General features: G+C 40.4%; 2 protein-coding genes across 2 annotated transcripts in view; one reads left to right on the top strand and one right to left on the bottom strand.

Annotated features, from left to right (window-relative positions):
• Positions 1-897: 897 nt before the first annotated feature.
• On the top strand, positions 898-11,824 carry map3k20b (mitogen-activated protein kinase kinase kinase 20b). Its single transcript, XM_088428633.1, has 11 exons — positions 898-1,202; positions 3,302-3,389; positions 4,012-4,113; positions 5,084-5,149; positions 5,219-5,247; positions 5,330-5,467; positions 6,898-6,984; positions 8,905-8,979; positions 9,093-9,199; positions 9,763-9,943; positions 10,691-11,824. The coding sequence occupies exons 1-11, from the start codon at positions 1,044-1,046 to the stop codon at positions 11,528-11,530; spliced, it is 1,872 nt and encodes a 623-aa protein (XP_088284759.1). The 5' UTR covers positions 898-1,043; the 3' UTR covers positions 11,531-11,824.
• A 56-nt stretch (positions 11,825-11,880) lies between these two features.
• The window catches only part of dnah9l (dynein, axonemal, heavy polypeptide 9 like), a 28,447-nt gene continuing 22,650 nt past the window's right edge, over positions 11,881-17,677 (bottom strand). The window contains exons 52-64 of the mRNA XM_088428672.1: positions 17,524-17,672; positions 17,318-17,445; positions 16,515-16,652; positions 16,299-16,388; positions 15,536-15,727; positions 15,344-15,463; positions 15,194-15,253; positions 14,700-14,882; positions 14,448-14,630; positions 14,256-14,371; positions 13,259-13,371; positions 13,032-13,172; positions 11,881-12,963 (exon numbers count right to left, since the gene is read on the bottom strand). Of these exons, the coding sequence (XP_088284798.1) occupies positions 12,716-12,963; positions 13,032-13,172; positions 13,259-13,371; positions 14,256-14,371; positions 14,448-14,630; positions 14,700-14,882; positions 15,194-15,253; positions 15,344-15,463; positions 15,536-15,727; positions 16,299-16,388; positions 16,515-16,652; positions 17,318-17,445; positions 17,524-17,672 (1,861 nt within the window). The 3' untranslated portion in view covers positions 11,881-12,715. The remainder of the gene's footprint in view (positions 12,964-13,031; positions 13,173-13,258; positions 13,372-14,255; positions 14,372-14,447; positions 14,631-14,699; positions 14,883-15,193; positions 15,254-15,343; positions 15,464-15,535; positions 15,728-16,298; positions 16,389-16,514; positions 16,653-17,317; positions 17,446-17,523; positions 17,673-17,677) is intronic.

The raw sequence follows: 17,677 nt of genomic DNA, 5'->3' as shown, positions 1-17,677 counted from the left end.
GCAAATCCTGTAAATATTTTGGGTCTTAGGAGAATGCCATTGGGCAATATTTGAATTTGCATTTTCTATTTTATGTTGAACTCATCAGTTATCTATACTTGAGTGGCTTTTTTCTGTTGTTTTACCGACTACTTAAGTATTTGGACTAACATTTTACATGTTTTTAGTCGTACTCAAATAACCATACTATTAATTATAGACAATTATTGTAGACTTCCACAGCATCAACCTTTTTAAACCTTATGTTAGCTAACCATCCATCCATCTTGTATGGCCGCTGATCCTCACTAGGGCCGTAGGCTTGCTGGTGCCTATCCAAGCTGTCCTTGGGCAGTAGGCGGGGGACACCCTGAAGTGTCTGCCAGGAAATCGCAGAGCAAAAACGGACGAACAGCCAATCACACCTTGGGATAATTTAGAGTGTTCAATACACCTGCCATGAATGTTTTTGGAATGTGGGAGGAAGCCGGAGAGAACACACTTGGGCACAGGAAGAACATGCAAACCCCGCACAGAAAGCCAGGCTAGAACTATACTCTGAGGCGGACATGCTAACCACTCTTCCATCGCGCCGCCCATTGTTAGCTAACCTTGGCTTGAAAACACAGCTAATGATCAAATATATCTCTTTTGTAAGTTTTTTTTTTTTTAATCCAGATAAAACAGACATTATTCAATGCAAGAAGCTAAACTAGCCCCTTTGTCATTGCATTCGGTGTGCGCGCTCAGGGTTGTAATTCCACTGCTCTCCACTACCAGGCAATGTAACACCTTGCATTAAAAAGCCAGGCCATGCCTCCTGCAGACTTTTTACAGTCCCCAAACGCCCTCCACCAGCCCTCCCCTCTCTTTTTCCAGCACTTTCTGGTTTCTTCTCAGTGACTATCACCCCTGCTGACTTACTGACCGACAACATCCACGCTCATCCTCAGTCCTCATCCCCTGCGTCCAAAGGTCATAGTGCGGGTCGAGCGTGCACACCTTGGGGGAGATTGTGTGCACGCGTGCCTACGTGTGTATCTGCGTGCGAGAGCCAGTATGCCATGTCGTCCCCCAGCTCGTCGTTTGTGCAGATAAAGCATGAGGACCTGCTCTACTATGAGAACTGTGGAGGAGGCAGCTTTGGGAGCGTTTACAGGGCCCTATGGATATCCCAAGACAAGGAAGTGGCAGTGAAGAAGCTTCTCAAGATAGACAAAGAGGTAGGACATCCATATAAACATACTTATACTCAATTCGAAACAATAAAATTATCAACAAGTTTTTTTCTGAGGCTTCAAATTAGTGAGAATCCTTTTCTAGGTTCCCAAGAGTCCCCTCCTCTGCTGTTGTCAGCCTTGTGTTTATCTAAAACATACCTCTCTGTGTGTTCCCCGCCCGCCCTCTTAACACTTTATGGAAGTCTGGAAAAAGGAATGATTTACGCCAGGTTCCTCCTATTGTACATTGGGGCAAAATGCATGCTCATTAGGGACGAGGTGATGTCAAACTTGGGTGTCACCCAACGAGGGGAATCCACTCAGAATTTCCAGCCGCGCTATTAATATCAAAATTGTGTAGGGGTTGTTAACCCCGGCGGCAGGAAGTTGGCCGACCCGGGGTTAAGACGCACGTTGGTATTGTTTCAGCAGCACGAGGAAAGAATGTCATGTCAAGTATGTCCCATGATGGAGATGAAACAAAGTGGCCACAAAGGCTGAATTAATTGTCAGGCTTGTTTCTCTCTCAGTGGGCAGATATGGAAAAACATGTGCATTGAGGTCATTCATCAGGGCAGGCTAAGGGAAGGAATCCTTCAAGAACATTCCTGCGGCGCTTAATGTAAACGAGTGCTTAGTTTTGTGAGCCGAGTTACAACTTGTGATCTATACCTTCAATGTGCATTCGGAGTCGTAAAGAAACAAAATGCTAAAAGGGGATAAAATTCTTCTTCAAAGACTGTTGTTGAAAAAAAGGATCATTAAATTAATGACAAATTGGCAGTCGTTGGATGCATTTTTTTTGGAGCAATTTTGCGGAAGGGATGAGTCGTTTTGTTCATATGAAGCTCTTTTTTCCCCTAACAGTATAATTATAAAACTGTTGAAATGTGTAAAGTTGACATGTCCCACACACTGCTCCCCTAACTTCAGTGCGTAATAAGGTTAAATTATATTAGATTGAAACATTTCTGAAATACATTTCATTGTCCACTACAGGTTATTTGATGAAAATACTGTAGTCTTTTTCATCATTCATATTCGATGAAACTTATATTGCAATTTCTGTCCTTTCTGAGAGAAGCTGCTCTCAGACCTTTTTAGTGGCATTACTCAAAGAATTTGGTCTTTCTTCGCTGGAAACTGATATCTGTAGAGGGAATAGGGGACACTTATGTTTCATAATATTGGAACAGCACAGCCAGTTACTAAATTAATCATATTTGGAGGTGAAGTAGTACTCATTAAATGCTAACATCAGACAAAAATGCCCACTCTGTCGGCAAGGTCATGAATTTTACTGTTTGCATGTACATTCTCTGCTTGCAACTAATTAATACAAAGAAGAAAAAAAAACATGGGAGCTGGCAAATTGTATGGTTTTTATCAAAACATCATCTAATGAAGTGTATGAAAAAAGGGATTACTAGACAATGTGCATCATTGAAAAATTGACGTGCCAAAATTTTAATCGTGTTTTTCTCAAAACTAGGGATTTCAACTTGGCAACATTCAAATTGCTGCAACAATTGTGTCAACTTATGAGCTACCTCCATATATTTGAATCATTTTAAAGGGAATTTAGTGAATTAGAATATATCAATGTCACAATTTTTATTTTCAGAGACATAAACCTGATTTTGATCCAGCATAAGCCTTATCTATCTATCTGTCTATCTGTCTGTCTGTCTGTCTGATCAATTACATCTTGACTACTGTAGTACTGACTCATTACTGTCATACTGAGTCACTACTTCCTATTTATGAATTCCATAAACAGTTACTGATGCTACTTTTGACTTAGGCCTATCTGTCTTATTTCTGACATGGGTAGGTGCAATAAATTCTGATCAAATAAAATTGGATAATTTCCCATAGCTCACTGGGTGGGAATACTGTACTGGATTAAGGGCCTGTTTGCCACTGTGGTGACATCGCACTAAAGACACACCAATTGAAGGGTTGAACTTGTGACTTGTACACTCACACGCCACCTATAAATGATTTACACTTGATTATCCCAAAGATCACGTTTCTCTGCCGCACTCACGGGAGAGGAGGAGGTTAATAACGTTTCTCTCTTGGCTCGTCTTCTCACGCAGGCTGAGATTCTCAGCGTCCTGAGTCATAAGAACATCATTCAGTTTTATGGAGCCGTGCTGGAATCTCCCAACTATGGCATCGTCACAGGTCTGGCTGCGTGTGTGTGTGTGTGCGCGCGCGCGCATGCATGCGTGTGTGTCTTCCACTAAGATAACCTCAGAGTCCAGTTTCACAAGGACTCATTCAGATGCATCGTTATTCGTAGAAAATTGACAAACTGTGATGCCTTTCAATTGCTTTGATTATAATCTTTTTTCCATGATCTTCCTTATACACGGTTCTGCCGTATACTGAGAGAAGTGGTGCTACAAGTTACAACTAATCCTTGTCTTATATTGCCTAATGTGTTTTTGTGCTGACTTTAAATGGACTCACAAAGACCTGTAATAATAAAAAAGTCACGCTTGGATGCACTCTAATACAGTACCGTAATTGTCTACTATACTACATGTTCAAGTTTGACTCTTGAGTTATTGCCGCTTTTTCTGGCAGGACATTTGAAACTGATACCAGCGTGTTGGAACGATAAAGCATGTGTTGCATTGGTCAGAGCTGCTGCATTTGTCAACATCAACTCAGATCCAATGTTACAGAAAGCAGTTAGACCTTACGTCATATTGTGGGAGGTGAATAGGGAGGATAAAACAAAGGGGCTTCGGGTCAGCGTAGAGAAATGCTACTATGGTGCCTGCATGTGTTCTGTGTGCAGAATATGCCAGTGGAGGTTCTCTTTATGAATACCTGTCCAGTGAGCAGAGTGAGGAGATGGACATGGAACAGATCATGATGTGGGCCATACAGATGGCCAAAGGTATTTCATTCACTAATGTTACAGATTTAAAACACCTCTATAAGTACATGTTTAGAAATTGACCAAATATTTTGAGGAAGATATGTCTTTGAAGTCATCCACACTTTTGAGGTTTTAGCGGTTGTCGTGTGATGTTAACAATATTGCATCAAGACTTCCTGGGATTACACAAAACGAACAGAGCAAGCATGGAAGTAACATGAAGTTGTTCTCGACACTTATCGCAAAAGACTGAAAAAATGCCATGTTTCATTATGAGTTTTCACAACAAACATTCCCCGGAATGTCGCCATATATCGCTGATCACTACCAAGCAGCATCAAAATAGTACAGTACATAAATAACTGAACACAAATATTCAAATATATTTGGAATTTAAAGTGACACTGTGTAAGATTTAGACCGTTTTTCATAATGGACTGCAGGAGGCACTGCAGGCGCAGCATTTGCCATTGTCCATAGCAATAACAAAGTGCCACCCCCCATGTAAAGTCATTTAAAAATAACTAGACCGACGATTATATTTAAAACATACTGTTGGTTGTTAAAAACACATTTACTTGCAAGTTTTTGACATTTATATTAATTTAGTTTATTCCTTTTCAATCAAAAACTGATTAAATCTTAGATTTTCCTTTTAACTCATTCACTGACAGTCCTTTTAAAATAGATTTTTGACACTTGCTGTGAACTGAGAATGACATCACAGTTGCTACCAATCACAGCACGCCTACATAAGTCTTTGTTTGATCATGTGACTTTTGCAAGCCGAGCCATGTTTGGTCACTACCTGAGCACAAAGCAACTGCGATATGAGCACAATGTTAATGTGTTTGGAATAGTGGGGTTGGACAAAACATTCTAAAACTATTTTAAGTCGACTACCCTTTTAAAAAAGTTGAAATTGCAACTTTCAGGCAAGTCGATTCATTAAAATCCTCTTTTTTTGTGATGATGTAATTGCTGTTAGGAATGCACTACCTCCATGCAGAGGCTCCAATCAAAGTCATCCACAGAGACCTCAAGTCACGGAACGGTAATGCATATGTTGTCTGTTATTTTATTTTTTTGTAAGTGTTCTCATAAGCTCTGTTTTTTATTACAGTGGTCATGACAGCAGACAAAGTGCTTAAGGTGAGTCGTTACAATCTAACTGACGTGATAAATCCATCTATGTATTTGTAAAATAATTTCATAATTTTCAATTGCATTGCAGATTTGTGACTTTGGTGCATCAAAGTTCTTGTCACACACTACTCACATGACTGTGGTGGGCACCTTTCCCTGGATGGCTCCTGAGGTCATTCAAAGCCTGCCTGTCTCTGAAACCTGCGATACGTATTCATACGGCGTGGTGAGATACTTCTTTATGATCCATCATTTTCTCACACCTTTTGTTACCTATTATTACTCATGATTTTTACAACCTATTGGACAATTTATGAAGTCGCCACTGATTGCGTTACACTCATTTATCATAACTACTGACCTAGGTTCATAAAAATGGGATGATTCCCCAATTAAAGCAAGGGTGTGAAGTCAACAAGGGCATATTTGATGCAAGTATCCCAGGGTTATTTCAAAAGTCTATTTGGGTTGAGAAAGTAGGTTATGTGAGTTCTGTGTTGCCATTGGTCAAAGTAAAGTTGCTAAAGGAGCGTTGTGGAGTCCTGGACATGCACCGATGGCTCTACGATCTTCCACTATACATCAATATGTCACAGTGCAATATGCTAAAAGAAAAATGGAAGGAAAATCAGAACTTTATTTGTGGTTAATCAGAGGCCTTTCATAACTCCCATTTGTTCCTGAGTAACTGCTATTACGTAACTGTAACTAAGTACCTGCAACTATGTGTTTTAGTTAGTGTATCACAGCTGTAACTGAGTAAATTGACTAGTCAAAAAATATGTCCGGAAAAGACTACTAGAAATCCCATTAAACATGAGTGTGCAAAATATTTTATTTTATATAAGTAAATACGAGACTTTACGCGATCAGGATGTTTGGTAAAAATAAAAAATATAAATAACTAATCGCATGATGGGGGGGAAATGTCAGATTAAAAAACTTGTTTCATTACGCCATATAGGCCTACTTGTGGACGTTTTACAGGGCATTTTTGCCATGGTACAACAAACTTTGCCATGACCAAAAGGGACAGGAACGGACAGATAAAAAAATTAAATGACCTCTAGAAGGCATTAACGGGTTGGACATAAAGTGGAAGTTCAGACAGGTAAAACAAAAACTTTAGACAGAAATAATAGATAGAAAAAACTTAGTGTAGTTAAATTACTTTAGACTATAGCACTAAGTGATACAGTACTCCTAATAAGAAATTGATGCTGCAGAAAACATTCCTAAAAGGCTATACAGTCAATAATCACTCTAGTGCTAAAAACAGCACAATGTTACAGCTCAAAACCTTCATACAACTTATACATAGCAGGACTTTGACCACTGATTGCTTGGATAATTATGACATTATAGCTGATCTCAGATCTTGCATAAAATAGCAAATATCAATTGATCACAATCAAGCTGATGAGATCAGCGTGAAGTCTATTACTAAGTCTAGAGTATTACACATGCAGCATTTGCACAGGGGTGTGTAGACTTTTTATATCCAACTGACATTTGTCATCGAACAAAGATTCATGAAAACAGGTCAGACATTTTGGTGACTGAGTATTGCATGTAACATGATAGAAGAGTTCATGTTGAAAATATTGCATAACCTTGCATATTGCCCAATGGCATCACCATGTGCGCTGTGACCAGGTGCTGTGGGAAATGCTGACTCGTGAAGTACCTTTCAAGGGCTTTGAGGGGCTGCAGGTCGCATGGCTGGTGGTGGAGAAACAAGAGGTACACAAACAGACACGCCCATAGTCCGCCTCTGTGGACACACTACGAACATATACAGCATATGGACAGCATTTGAGGAGGCTGGACGGACAATGCGATGCTCTCATGGTTTCCACTGTGAGCTGGTGAAGCTGTCCGTATATTTTTAGTCTTGATGTCAGCGGTGTGCTCTTGTAAGGTCTGCGGCATACACAGGCAGCGGCGCTCGGGCCGTCGCTCGACTTCTGCTACTTTTACAGAGAAGAAGAAGAGAGGACGTTGATGATAAGAGGGCAAATTCAAGACGTTTATTTGAGATGATGTTGATACGTTTTATCTGTTTTAGTTGACTACCATACAGCCAGTAAGAAACACACACACATGGCGGGGACTAACAAACAACTCAGAGAACATGATTCCTTGTAGCTGTTGGCTAATCTCCAAATTCTCTCCCTAAATAACCCCCCACCTCCTCTTTCCCAGTGTCTCTCTGATTTCCCCCTCTATTGCTCCACCACTCTCCTTGTGACCCTCCTACTTGAACTCTCTCCATGCCGAGTGGCTGATATTTTAGGATTAATCCCCAGAGAAAACAGTTTCCATTTACTGCACGGTACGATGGAGCTGTCTGGGCTCATCCAGACCTGGCAGCGAAATATTTCAACTTTTTTTTTTTTTTTTATAGTGGGACACTGCTTTTCAGTGTCTGGGGTGTTTCTTTTTATGTTTTACATGACAGCGATGTAAACACGAACTTTAGTCATTTAAGTATCCTGCAGTTGTATATGTGGTATATAAAAAAGTCCAACATAATCATTAAATTTAGTGCTGTTAAGAGATTATAAAATTAAGAGGATAATAATTTAATATCTGTTACCCGAGTAAAATCTCCAACCATAGTTGTTATCATTTAGATATATTGTGCTACTGTGGCCGCTCAAAAGATTATTATAATTCAAGCTAAAAGTGGCTTCAGTTATTTATTTTTTTTAACAGATTAGCCATTTATCTTCTTTTTTAATGCCACTCATCAATCGGAATAGTGCTGTTTTCATTTGTCATTCGGCAAATAATTAGAAATTAACATTAAAATAAAACATCAGCCATATTCCTTGTCGGCTTGCTCAATGTGGGGTTTTCTCAAGATTAATTCGAGTTTTACTAGGGTTTGCTACATTAGTGTCTTTTTTACTGTAGTTAGCTGTGGCTGCAGTCGCAGTTGGGTGCTTTACATTTATGTGCTAGGCTAAACCTGCGCTGCTTCTGTGTTAAACAAGCTTCTTCTTTCAAAGACGGCATGTCACTCAGGCCATTTTTATTAAGTTAAACTTAGAATTTATTGGACTGACAGTTCCTATTTTTACATCATTCTTCTCGTCCTTACTTCCCCTCCCAATCACAATAGGAGCCTAACAGACTATGACAAGCACAATGAGAGCCAGTGTGTCCATTTCAGGGTGTGATTGACCTTTGTTTCTCAACCCCCATTAACCCAAGCCAAAAAAGGCAGATGCATAAAAATGGGTTACAGAAATAAAGTTGGAGATTAAAAATGAGATTGGCACGATAAAAAAAAAAAAAAATCACACATGAACTGTAACCCTAATTACCTATCCATTCATTTTCTACAGTCACTTATCCTCACTAAAGTTGTTTTAATCTATTCCTGGGGGCAACCATTTTGGCACTTGCTATAACCTGAAATTGACATCACAGTTGCTCAAGGCTCCCAGCTCACCTGTATTCAAGATTTGATCTTGTAAAGTTTAGAACCTGAGCTACAGTACTCTTTGATTTAGATTTTATCCGTTGAAAATTCCTGCCTTCATTCAGAACAAGAAATTGAAGTCCTGTACACATTTTAAAATATGTTTCAAATGTTTTGTCCAAATTTCTTGTGATCAATTTAGCAGTTAATACAATGCTTACCTTTGTGTACAGAGGCTTACCATCCCCAGCAGTTGCCCAGCAAGTTTCGCCGAGCTGATGAGGAAGTGCTGGCAAGCCGACCCAAAGGTGAACTAATGTTCAACGCATCATTTATTCGACCATGTTTCGGTCATAAACAATGCATTGTGATGCAATAAATAACATAAGACATATTTATTTGAGCATATTTGCTTTCACAGGAGCGTCCACAGTTCAAACAGGTGCTGGTAACCTTGGAGACAATGGCTAATGATAGCAGGCTACCTGACCAGTGCAACTCCTTTCTGCACAACAAGGACCAGTGGAGGTATGCATAAGCACAAACAAAAATATTATCTCTCTACAAAATTATATAATGCACAAAAATTTAGCAGAAGCACTACTTGGGTCAGTTTGAATTTTTTCAGTTTGGTGTGTTTTGTACATAGTGATCTAAAGACTTTTGAGCCAGATTACTGACCCTGTGTTTTACTCCAGTCTATTAAAAGCCCCCCACTAAGTGTCACCGTAAAGACGTCGCCCCTCGTCATAGTCCAATGAGGTGAGGAGAGCGTGTAGGCTGCATGGGAGCCAGGGGAGAAAATATGAGGGCAATTCAAATAGATAAGGGGTAAGGAAGAGGTGTGAGATTCTGTGCATATTTAAAGCCAAGCCGTCATCTCTGCATTTTGCTGTGGTATGACTGAACATGACAACATGAAAGCACACAATGGCAACATGAGATTTGATTTCTTTAGTGTCCTTGAGAAGATTAGATTTGTGATTTGAAACGCAGGATTTTATCACTGGGGCTTTAGCGGCTTCTTGTGGTAACCCTTTATAATGCAGGTAAGATTTGCGATTGAAGCTTTTGCACACACTGTATTGCAGGTGCGAAATTGAGTCGACTCTTGAGCGCCTTCGGAAGTTGGAGAGGGAGCTCTACTCCAAGGAGAAGGAGCTGGAGGAGCGGGAGAGGCGGCTCCGCTTGTGGGAGGAGAGGTTGATGGAAAGGTCCAACATGACTCCCAGCCCCACCTCCTTACTCATGGATCGCTCCAACATGTCACCGGTGAGTCACGTGGTGAAGTCACGTCTAAAATTGCATGTTGCGCATTGGAAAAGATTGTTTTTATTTTTATTTTTTTGTTTGAGCCTCCTCGTCTCTAGAATATTCCAACTCTCTCTTCACCTATCTCAATAAAACTTGATGAAATAGGAAATATGACTACTACTACAACAACGAAATAGTAGAATAAATTATAATTTGTCAATAATTTACCCATTTTATAAGATGAACAAATCAAGGGTTATATTTTGGTGCTACTCAAAAGCTTATAACATCACAGCCTCAAGTTTAGATTCTTCAAACTACACTACATCGAAACAGGGCATCAAAAAAGGGCTGACCCAACATTTGGGTCAGTCTGACCCAACTTTGTGGGGTGTTTTCTTCAAAACAACCCAACAATTTATTAGGTTGTCTCGTTCAAAATGACCCATTTACCGAGGTTGTCAGAAAGTTGAGTCAAATTGACCAAACTATTGAGTTGGTACTTTTTCAACCCATCGTTTGTGAGTGTAGGCATCTTTGCCCAAATAACTTTCTCAGCTTGGTGTTTTCTGAGGCAGCTTCATTAAGTTATTGTTGACTTATGACCTGAATCTCATTCAGTTCTCAGTGGCGCAATTTCAAAAGTTAATAGCTTCAGTTTCTTATTACATTTGAGACCATTTGAAATTGGTGGTGTTTTTACTGTTACTCTATACCGCAAATCACAGTGACGGCTTCTCCACTCCTCTCTCCGTCTCCCATCAGTTCTTCACACCGTTGTCCATCGGTTCCACTGGTTCCTTCTTCCGCTCGCACTCTCAAGACTCCAACAGTACGGGGCTCAGCAGTGCGGGGGTGAGCAGTGCCGGGGTCAGCTGCCTCCTTCGCACCCTCAGCAACGGCGAAAGCGAGAGGGGGAGCAGCAGTGCTGTCCTGGAGCGAGGGGTGGGCTCTCTGGACAGCGGGCGGCTGCACGTTATGCTTCGAGGCTTGCAGGGGAGATTCGAAGAAGAGGACAAGGAAGACGAGGGCACCTTGGAGGAGAAGGGTTGGGGTCAGAAGGATGAAGGTGGGAGCATGGAGGGCGGAAGGGTGCAGGTGATGCTCAGGAGCTTCCCAGGGGGGAGACTGGAGCGGGAGGAGACGACGTGGGAGGAGGGAGACATGGATAGAGGGGGTATGCAGAGGAGCAGGGTGACCACCATCGTCCGAGGCTACTCGGGCGGCTTGGGAGAGGCGGAGGGGGAAAAGGATGGGGGGTGGGAGGCACAAAAAGTGGACGAGGGAGGACTTGAAGGAGGGATGCTTCCAGTAATGTTCAAAGGTCTCAGTGGTAGTTTAGGGGGCTTGGGCGACATGCTGTCCTTGGACGGCATGGGGGAGATGGACAGACTAGGAGACATGGACATGAACATGGGAGACATGGGGATGATGAAGGTCAGGAGTGAGATGGGGGTGAGGGGTCACTCGGGTGTGCAGGTGAGCTTGCGGGCCTCATCCAATCAGAACTCTGTCAAGAGCTGCAGCGTCCGACACGGATCCAAAATCAACATGGCCACCGCCGCCATGGACATGATGGAGCTCGACTGGTCCGACAGCGATTAGGAGACGTGCGACAACGACACAAACATCAGTTATCAAGCTGAGCGAGCACATTTTTTTTCTTTTTTCAAATGTTCCTTTTTTTTATCAAAGCAATAAACTAAACCAATTATGTATGTACTGTGAAGAAACAGAGATTACTGTTAAATCTGTGTAATTTACTATACCGCTATATAATATACTGTATGTTTGTTTTCTGCTTGCTATGTAGATTTGAGTCATTTCAAACTGATCTAATTTTGATTTTGTGTGTGAATTTTGCCATTTTCATCTTTCAATAAAAAACATCCAAATACATCAACGGTATATAATGTTTTTATAAATATATACATGAGTGTGGAAAAGAGGACACAAATAACACATGATGACGGACAAACTAATTTAGGTGTATATACTGTATTTTTCAGACCATAGCACACACTTAAAATAGCTATTTTAGTACATTCAAAATCAAATTTCTACATTTAGTTTATGGTGGGAACTATTTATGCTATTGCTAATCTTTTGCATGTTGACCGATTTTTAAGCTGACACTTTTTTGGGCTGTTATCAGAGAGATATGCAATATCAATATTGAAACGTTAGTATTTTGTCTATACTTAAAATAACTAAATTATTTATCTTGTGCAGTACAATTAATGACTTTAAAAATTAATGTTACCACTCGCTGTTAACTAAAAAGAACATTGGTTACCTGAGTTATGAGTACATGCAATCACAAATCAGCCTGTGAACGTCAGATGACCAAACACAGAAAACAGGTGCGCCTTGATTGGTTATTACCCAAACCTTGAGCAAAGGGGATGTCATTTAAAGTCGATGCAATTGGACAATGTGTTTTTGAAACCCAAAATAATTGGATACAAATATCAACTTTTTACCGCTGAAATGGCTACGAAAGTTCAGTAACCCTTCAAACATCAGACATGGATCAAACATGGATGACTTTCTGCTTCTGTGTCTAAGATTCCTGGGAAATGTAGTCCGTAATGCAGTGGCTAGACCAAACGGCAGCTGAGAATTTCTGGTGACTTTCCTAATATTACAAGGTGGCTGGCTAGTTTAATTAGCTGCCAGGACCTAACAAAAAAAGGTTGGCTACTGTTGGGCAGAAAAGATAGCATACATGGAGAGTACATTCACTTGTTCATACCAAAATAGCGTTTATATTTAGCCGAAAAAGTTGAGTCACACACTTAGAAGCAAAGCCACTCCGGCCAGGACCCATTTGGCAGGCCGTTCCCTTGTTTTCAGGCTTAGAGTCCAAACATAAGTGGGTCCTCTAATTTTGGTCTTATAGAGAGGACACTCATAGATGTTCCTGGTCTCCTGGCGGTCGTTGGGCACGGCTCGGACTGAGATGACAGGCATGATCGGGGTCAGCTCTTTTAAACGAGCTTCTGTGATCACCCCGGCCTGAGTATCCCACCTGGCCCCTGAGGGAATGATAAAAAGAAGATCATTCCTTTAAAAAAGTAAGATGATCCATGTTGTAGTTAACTACCTTCCATGTAAAGTCCGTATACATAAGCTCCTTCTCTTGCTGGCTGGTTGAAATCTTCCTTGAACTTCTTGGTCACGTCCACAGTCAGGTTGACTTTATCTAGGGGCCACTCGTTCTTACGGGCTAAGCTCTGCATCACGGCTAAAAGATAAAGTTAAAATAAAAAAGAAATCACACAGTTTGTTTGAAAAAAAAAAAAATACAGGTACACTCATGAGATGTTTTACCAGTGAGGAAGGACTGTGGGTTGAAGAGTCCACTCAGCCACACGACAGCAGGAAGTGACAGATCCTGAGTCCAGCTGTCTAACTCTTTACATCGCTGTAACACGTCATTGTACCTGCCACACACATGCACACGCACACAAATAACAGACAATATCTCAGTAGTCTGCCATCATAAATTCATGTATTTTAACATTTACCATCATTGTTTCATGTATAGCCATTCTTTTGAACCTTGAGTACTTTAAAGTTTGTTTTTGTGCCCCTTCTCAAATTATCTAAATTTGACACAAGGTGGCGCCAAAGCTCTGCCTGATACACTAGTAGTACTCTTGCATAATCATCTCCTGCCAATAATAAAACTTTTAGGAGATTTTTGCTTTGACAGGGATATTTATTGATAATGGTTAAAATGGAATCTCTACATTCTTCAATTAAATATACGCATATGTATCACGTATATGCTGCGCTTCACTGATTTTCAATGATGTAGCAAAAATAAAGAAGGCCTGGAATTGCTTGCAAATATGTTGCTGATTACTTACAAATTGAATTCATAATTTGATTTTTCAGTGATGCTTTGTGATACAAGAGTAATCGGTTCTGTGACCACATTCGTGACTCAAAACATTTACCTTAAATTCTGAATTATTATTGATTATTAAAATTATTAATATTGAATTAAATTAATACATTGTCTGCCTAGATGTGTTACTCCATCTTTTGTTCAAAAATCGGTTGCTTAAAGGCTCTTTGACACCGATTTATTTTTCTGCTGTCTATTAGTTTTGCTATCTATTAGTTTTGCATCATTTGTTAGTCTTCAGGTAAATAGAATTGTTATCCATGTGAACGGATATGATTGTTCTTAACTTTTTTCAGTAAAGTACCACTTGTGAAACATTTTTGCTCGCAAAACCAAAGCAAAAAAAGTCATTGAACATCGGCTCATATCTTGAGTAACTGGTAAGCCGCGTCACGTGTATCACAACATTTGTACCATATGGCAAGGCTGTAGGTGGACGGATAGGCCAGCTTGGTCCAGGCGTCAGGAACGCTGTCGAGAAACAAAGCCGTCTGGAGTTTCTCCATCTCGTTTGAGATCGCAAGCTCACCCTTGACAAAAGAACTTGGTGATGAAATGAAAAATCAGCCCCCGCATACAGAAACGCATCTTGAGGTTTCAGCATACTCTGAGCCCCAGGTCAAGCTCCTTGAGCGAGCGCCGTATCTCGTTGATAAGCATGTTCATGCGCTCACACTCCTGGAAGCAAACCAGGATGTAAGGCGACCGTTCAGCTGTCTTGCCGGTGATGTCCGTCATGCTGTACCGCTCTGGAAGCTTCTCCAGAACCTCATCCAACACTGTTTTCACCTGTAGTAGTGGTTGAAAAATAGAAAGTAAATCAATTAGAAAACAATCAGGGCCATTTGGCATCCCTACCTTCTCCTCCAGTGTCCCTGAGGCACCCTCCCCCATCACAGCATCAGGAGACTGCAGTTCCAGTAAAGTGTGGAAAAGATTATCTGACGTCACGGTCAGGAAGTCAATTTCTGCGTTGGGGTGCAGCCCATAATGCACGGGGCTCTCGTGGGGGAGCATCTCATCAATGAAGTCGTGGTAACCCTGGAAGATAACCGACAAAGCTTGACGGGGGAGCCTCTATGTGGAAAGAGAAAATCTGTATCTCCAAATCTGATGCCATTCAAATGTTATGTTATTATCACACAATATAAATTAAAAATATGAATTGCAGTAGCACGATGCGGTGATTTTTGAAGACTTTTCCACTGGTAGCACAGGTGCTATCAAGATTTCCAGAGACTTGCACCACACAGGATTTGGTCACATGCTTTTTGGGGAGGTAGAGCATGACCATATTTGTTGACGTACAATTGTAACGATGTGTATACACAAGAGCATGTAGAAAACCTTACCTTGTAGTCCAGGTTTGACGGAACTAAAAATCCAGGAGCCAAGGCAAGCTTCCGGTCAAACTGCCAATAAAAAACAAACCAAAGCAGTGCTTGTTTTTGATATTAGAATTGTTTCTCTGTTTTGATTGTGAGTAAGGCACATATGCAAACCTGGTTGGTCTGCATGTATTCTTCCAGGTATGTTCTGCAGAGTCTTCTGTCCCAGTCATCAGTGATGTGTCCTCCATACATGATCTCACCAAAAAGGTATCGCAGGTCCTCCCATGGCACCTTCAACATTTAAACGATCCTCACCTTAAGCATCAAATCCGTTATAACATCTCCAAGATACAAGCAGCCCACCTGTGCATTAGCCTCCAAGTAGTTGTAGAGAACATTCACAGATATGGTGAGGTCTCCAGTATTGAATGGGTACTTCCTGTTCCATCCCTGGGGCCCAAACTTTCTCCGCTCAGCCACGCAGGCATGGAAGTAACACAGAGAGAATAGGATGGTCTTAAACTCCTGCTCACGGCTGCACTGGTCCAGGATGCCCTGGGAAAGGAAAGACACAGAATTCAGGTAAATAAATGGCATCACTTGATTAACAAAATTTAATCTGACCAAGCAATAGTTTTTTAACTTAAAAGAATTCATCAGTTAGTTGGGGGACTTGTATGTCAAGGTATTACTGTATTTGTACTGTGGTCATTTTTTTCTGTATTTATTTTGTCATATACTGTAAGGTCTTCTATTCCCTGTTAGTATGGTTCTTTGGTATACTTTATTATAGAATGAAGTCTTGAGTATTTGACCGCTAAGTTCTCAGTAACATATCACAATTTTAAGTTATCAAGATCTACATAGTTTCCTACTTTTACATTGTTTTAAAGTGTATGTTTTTTTTGAGTTTTATTTAGGAGTCTCCTTCAAATGGCCATGGTGGATTTTTGTTTATAAAGACTTTCTACTTTTCCATTTCCATTTCCTGTCTGTTTCTGGGTCCAAAATCAATTCCTTACCCGACAAGAACTGTGCAATTAATCAAACTGAATTATAAATGATTAAACCTCTGTTGCGATATCATTCAACGCTAACACTGTGCAAAAGCATGGCAGGTACTGACCTGGTCAAAGTTATCCAGAGCTGCATGCAAGTTAGCATGCATTCCTGTTGGCGGCTCATTAGTGACCTTGATGGCATTTTCTAGAATGCCCTTTCAAAAACGAAAAAGTAGAATGCAGTTAAAACGATTGCTCTCCGTGTCAATTGAAAAAGAGTATTGTTTATCTTTATTAATATAAATAAAACAATATTGTATTATGATATTTGCTGCATGTACCTGTGGAATGATATGCTCTTGGACGGTGGGTGCAGGCTCGGCGCTCATAAACACTCTGTAGTCAAGATGACTACCTTCACTGTAGCGCTCCAGGAGCTTCTCCAAGGAACCCAGCCAGCGAGCAACCAGGTGGATGTTCTGCATGAATACAAAATATGAGATAGAACAGTGGGGTTACTTGTACTACTAATTACTAATTGTTGAATTAATGAATGTTTCAGGAAAAATAATTTCATAAAACAAATTTGATGTTCAGTAAGTTATTCAATTTCATTATTGTAAAAAGCCAGATTCTCCCCCCATACTAGAATGGTTTGACCCAATTTGTCAGGTGCCATCTTTTGTTAAGTGTCAAGCTAATGATTTATTTTTGGGAAGACATCTCTACTATGATTCCAAAAGTTTCAGTGGACAAATATGTATTCCTAATGATTTCTTTTTGAGAACAGGTCTGACATTTTATATTAATTATTTTTTTGTGGAAAAATATGTATTAATAATTAAGTTCTTTCTTTTTATACCAGATTTTTTCTATGATGCAAAAGATGACACTTTACGTTGATTTTTTTTTTTTTGTACACCAATACAAATAAAGTTTGAAAGGGTCTAAAGTTTAATAAACCAGACACTGATGGCATGTTTTAAGTCTTTTTTTTTAAACCCCAAAAAGCTTTGCACTGGTTAAGGGGTACTTGGCTGAAAAGTTATTTCACAAGGGGAAAAAAGGTTGAGAACCACTGAGCTAGAAGTGTGTTGTGTTAATATTTTCATATATTTATTCCTGAACGTTATCAGTACTGTACCTGCAATATGACCCAGTGCCCCTCCTTTGCAGCGGTTTCCATTGCAACCTCAGCCACAGCTTCTTGCCCCTGACCCAAGGATACATTGTGAAGTTTGCCAAGGTCGATGGTGAACCCAAGCTTTCTCCCTGACGAGGATATGAAGTACTTAAGTAAGTTTGAGCCTGTTTTAGACAGTTTTTATACAGTATGTACATGTGCTATACCAAGCGACTCCACATCTTGAAGTGGGTCAACTCCGGGAGATAAGATAAAGAACATGGGAGAGGCTGGACCACTTTCTCTGAAAGACTTTGCGAATTCCGTCTTCCGACCTTCTGTATATTTCACCCCAAGCTTCTCCTCCACAAAGTTTCTGCA

This window comes from Hippichthys cyanospilos, chromosome 12, assembly GCF_059441005.1.
Source record: "Hippichthys cyanospilos isolate Australia breed blue-spotted pipefish chromosome 12, RoL_Hcya_1.0, whole genome shotgun sequence".
In the NCBI taxonomy this organism is placed as follows: Eukaryota; Metazoa; Chordata; class Actinopteri; order Syngnathiformes; family Syngnathidae; genus Hippichthys; species Hippichthys cyanospilos.
This window is presented reverse-complemented; position numbering and strand designations above follow the sequence as displayed.

Excerpts from the sequence above, each read along its gene's own strand:
- map3k20b (XM_088428633.1), top strand. The coding sequence starts at position 1,044 with ATGTCGTCCCCCAGCTCGTCGTTTGTGCAGATAAAGCATGAGGACCTG. Across the intron at positions 3,390-4,011 it reads CAACTATGGCATCGTCACAG|AATATGCCAGTGGAGGTTCT; the intron begins GTCTGGCTGCGT and ends TTCTGTGTGCAG. Across the intron at positions 5,248-5,329 it reads CAGCAGACAAAGTGCTTAAG|ATTTGTGACTTTGGTGCATC; the intron begins GTGAGTCGTTAC and ends ATTGCATTGCAG.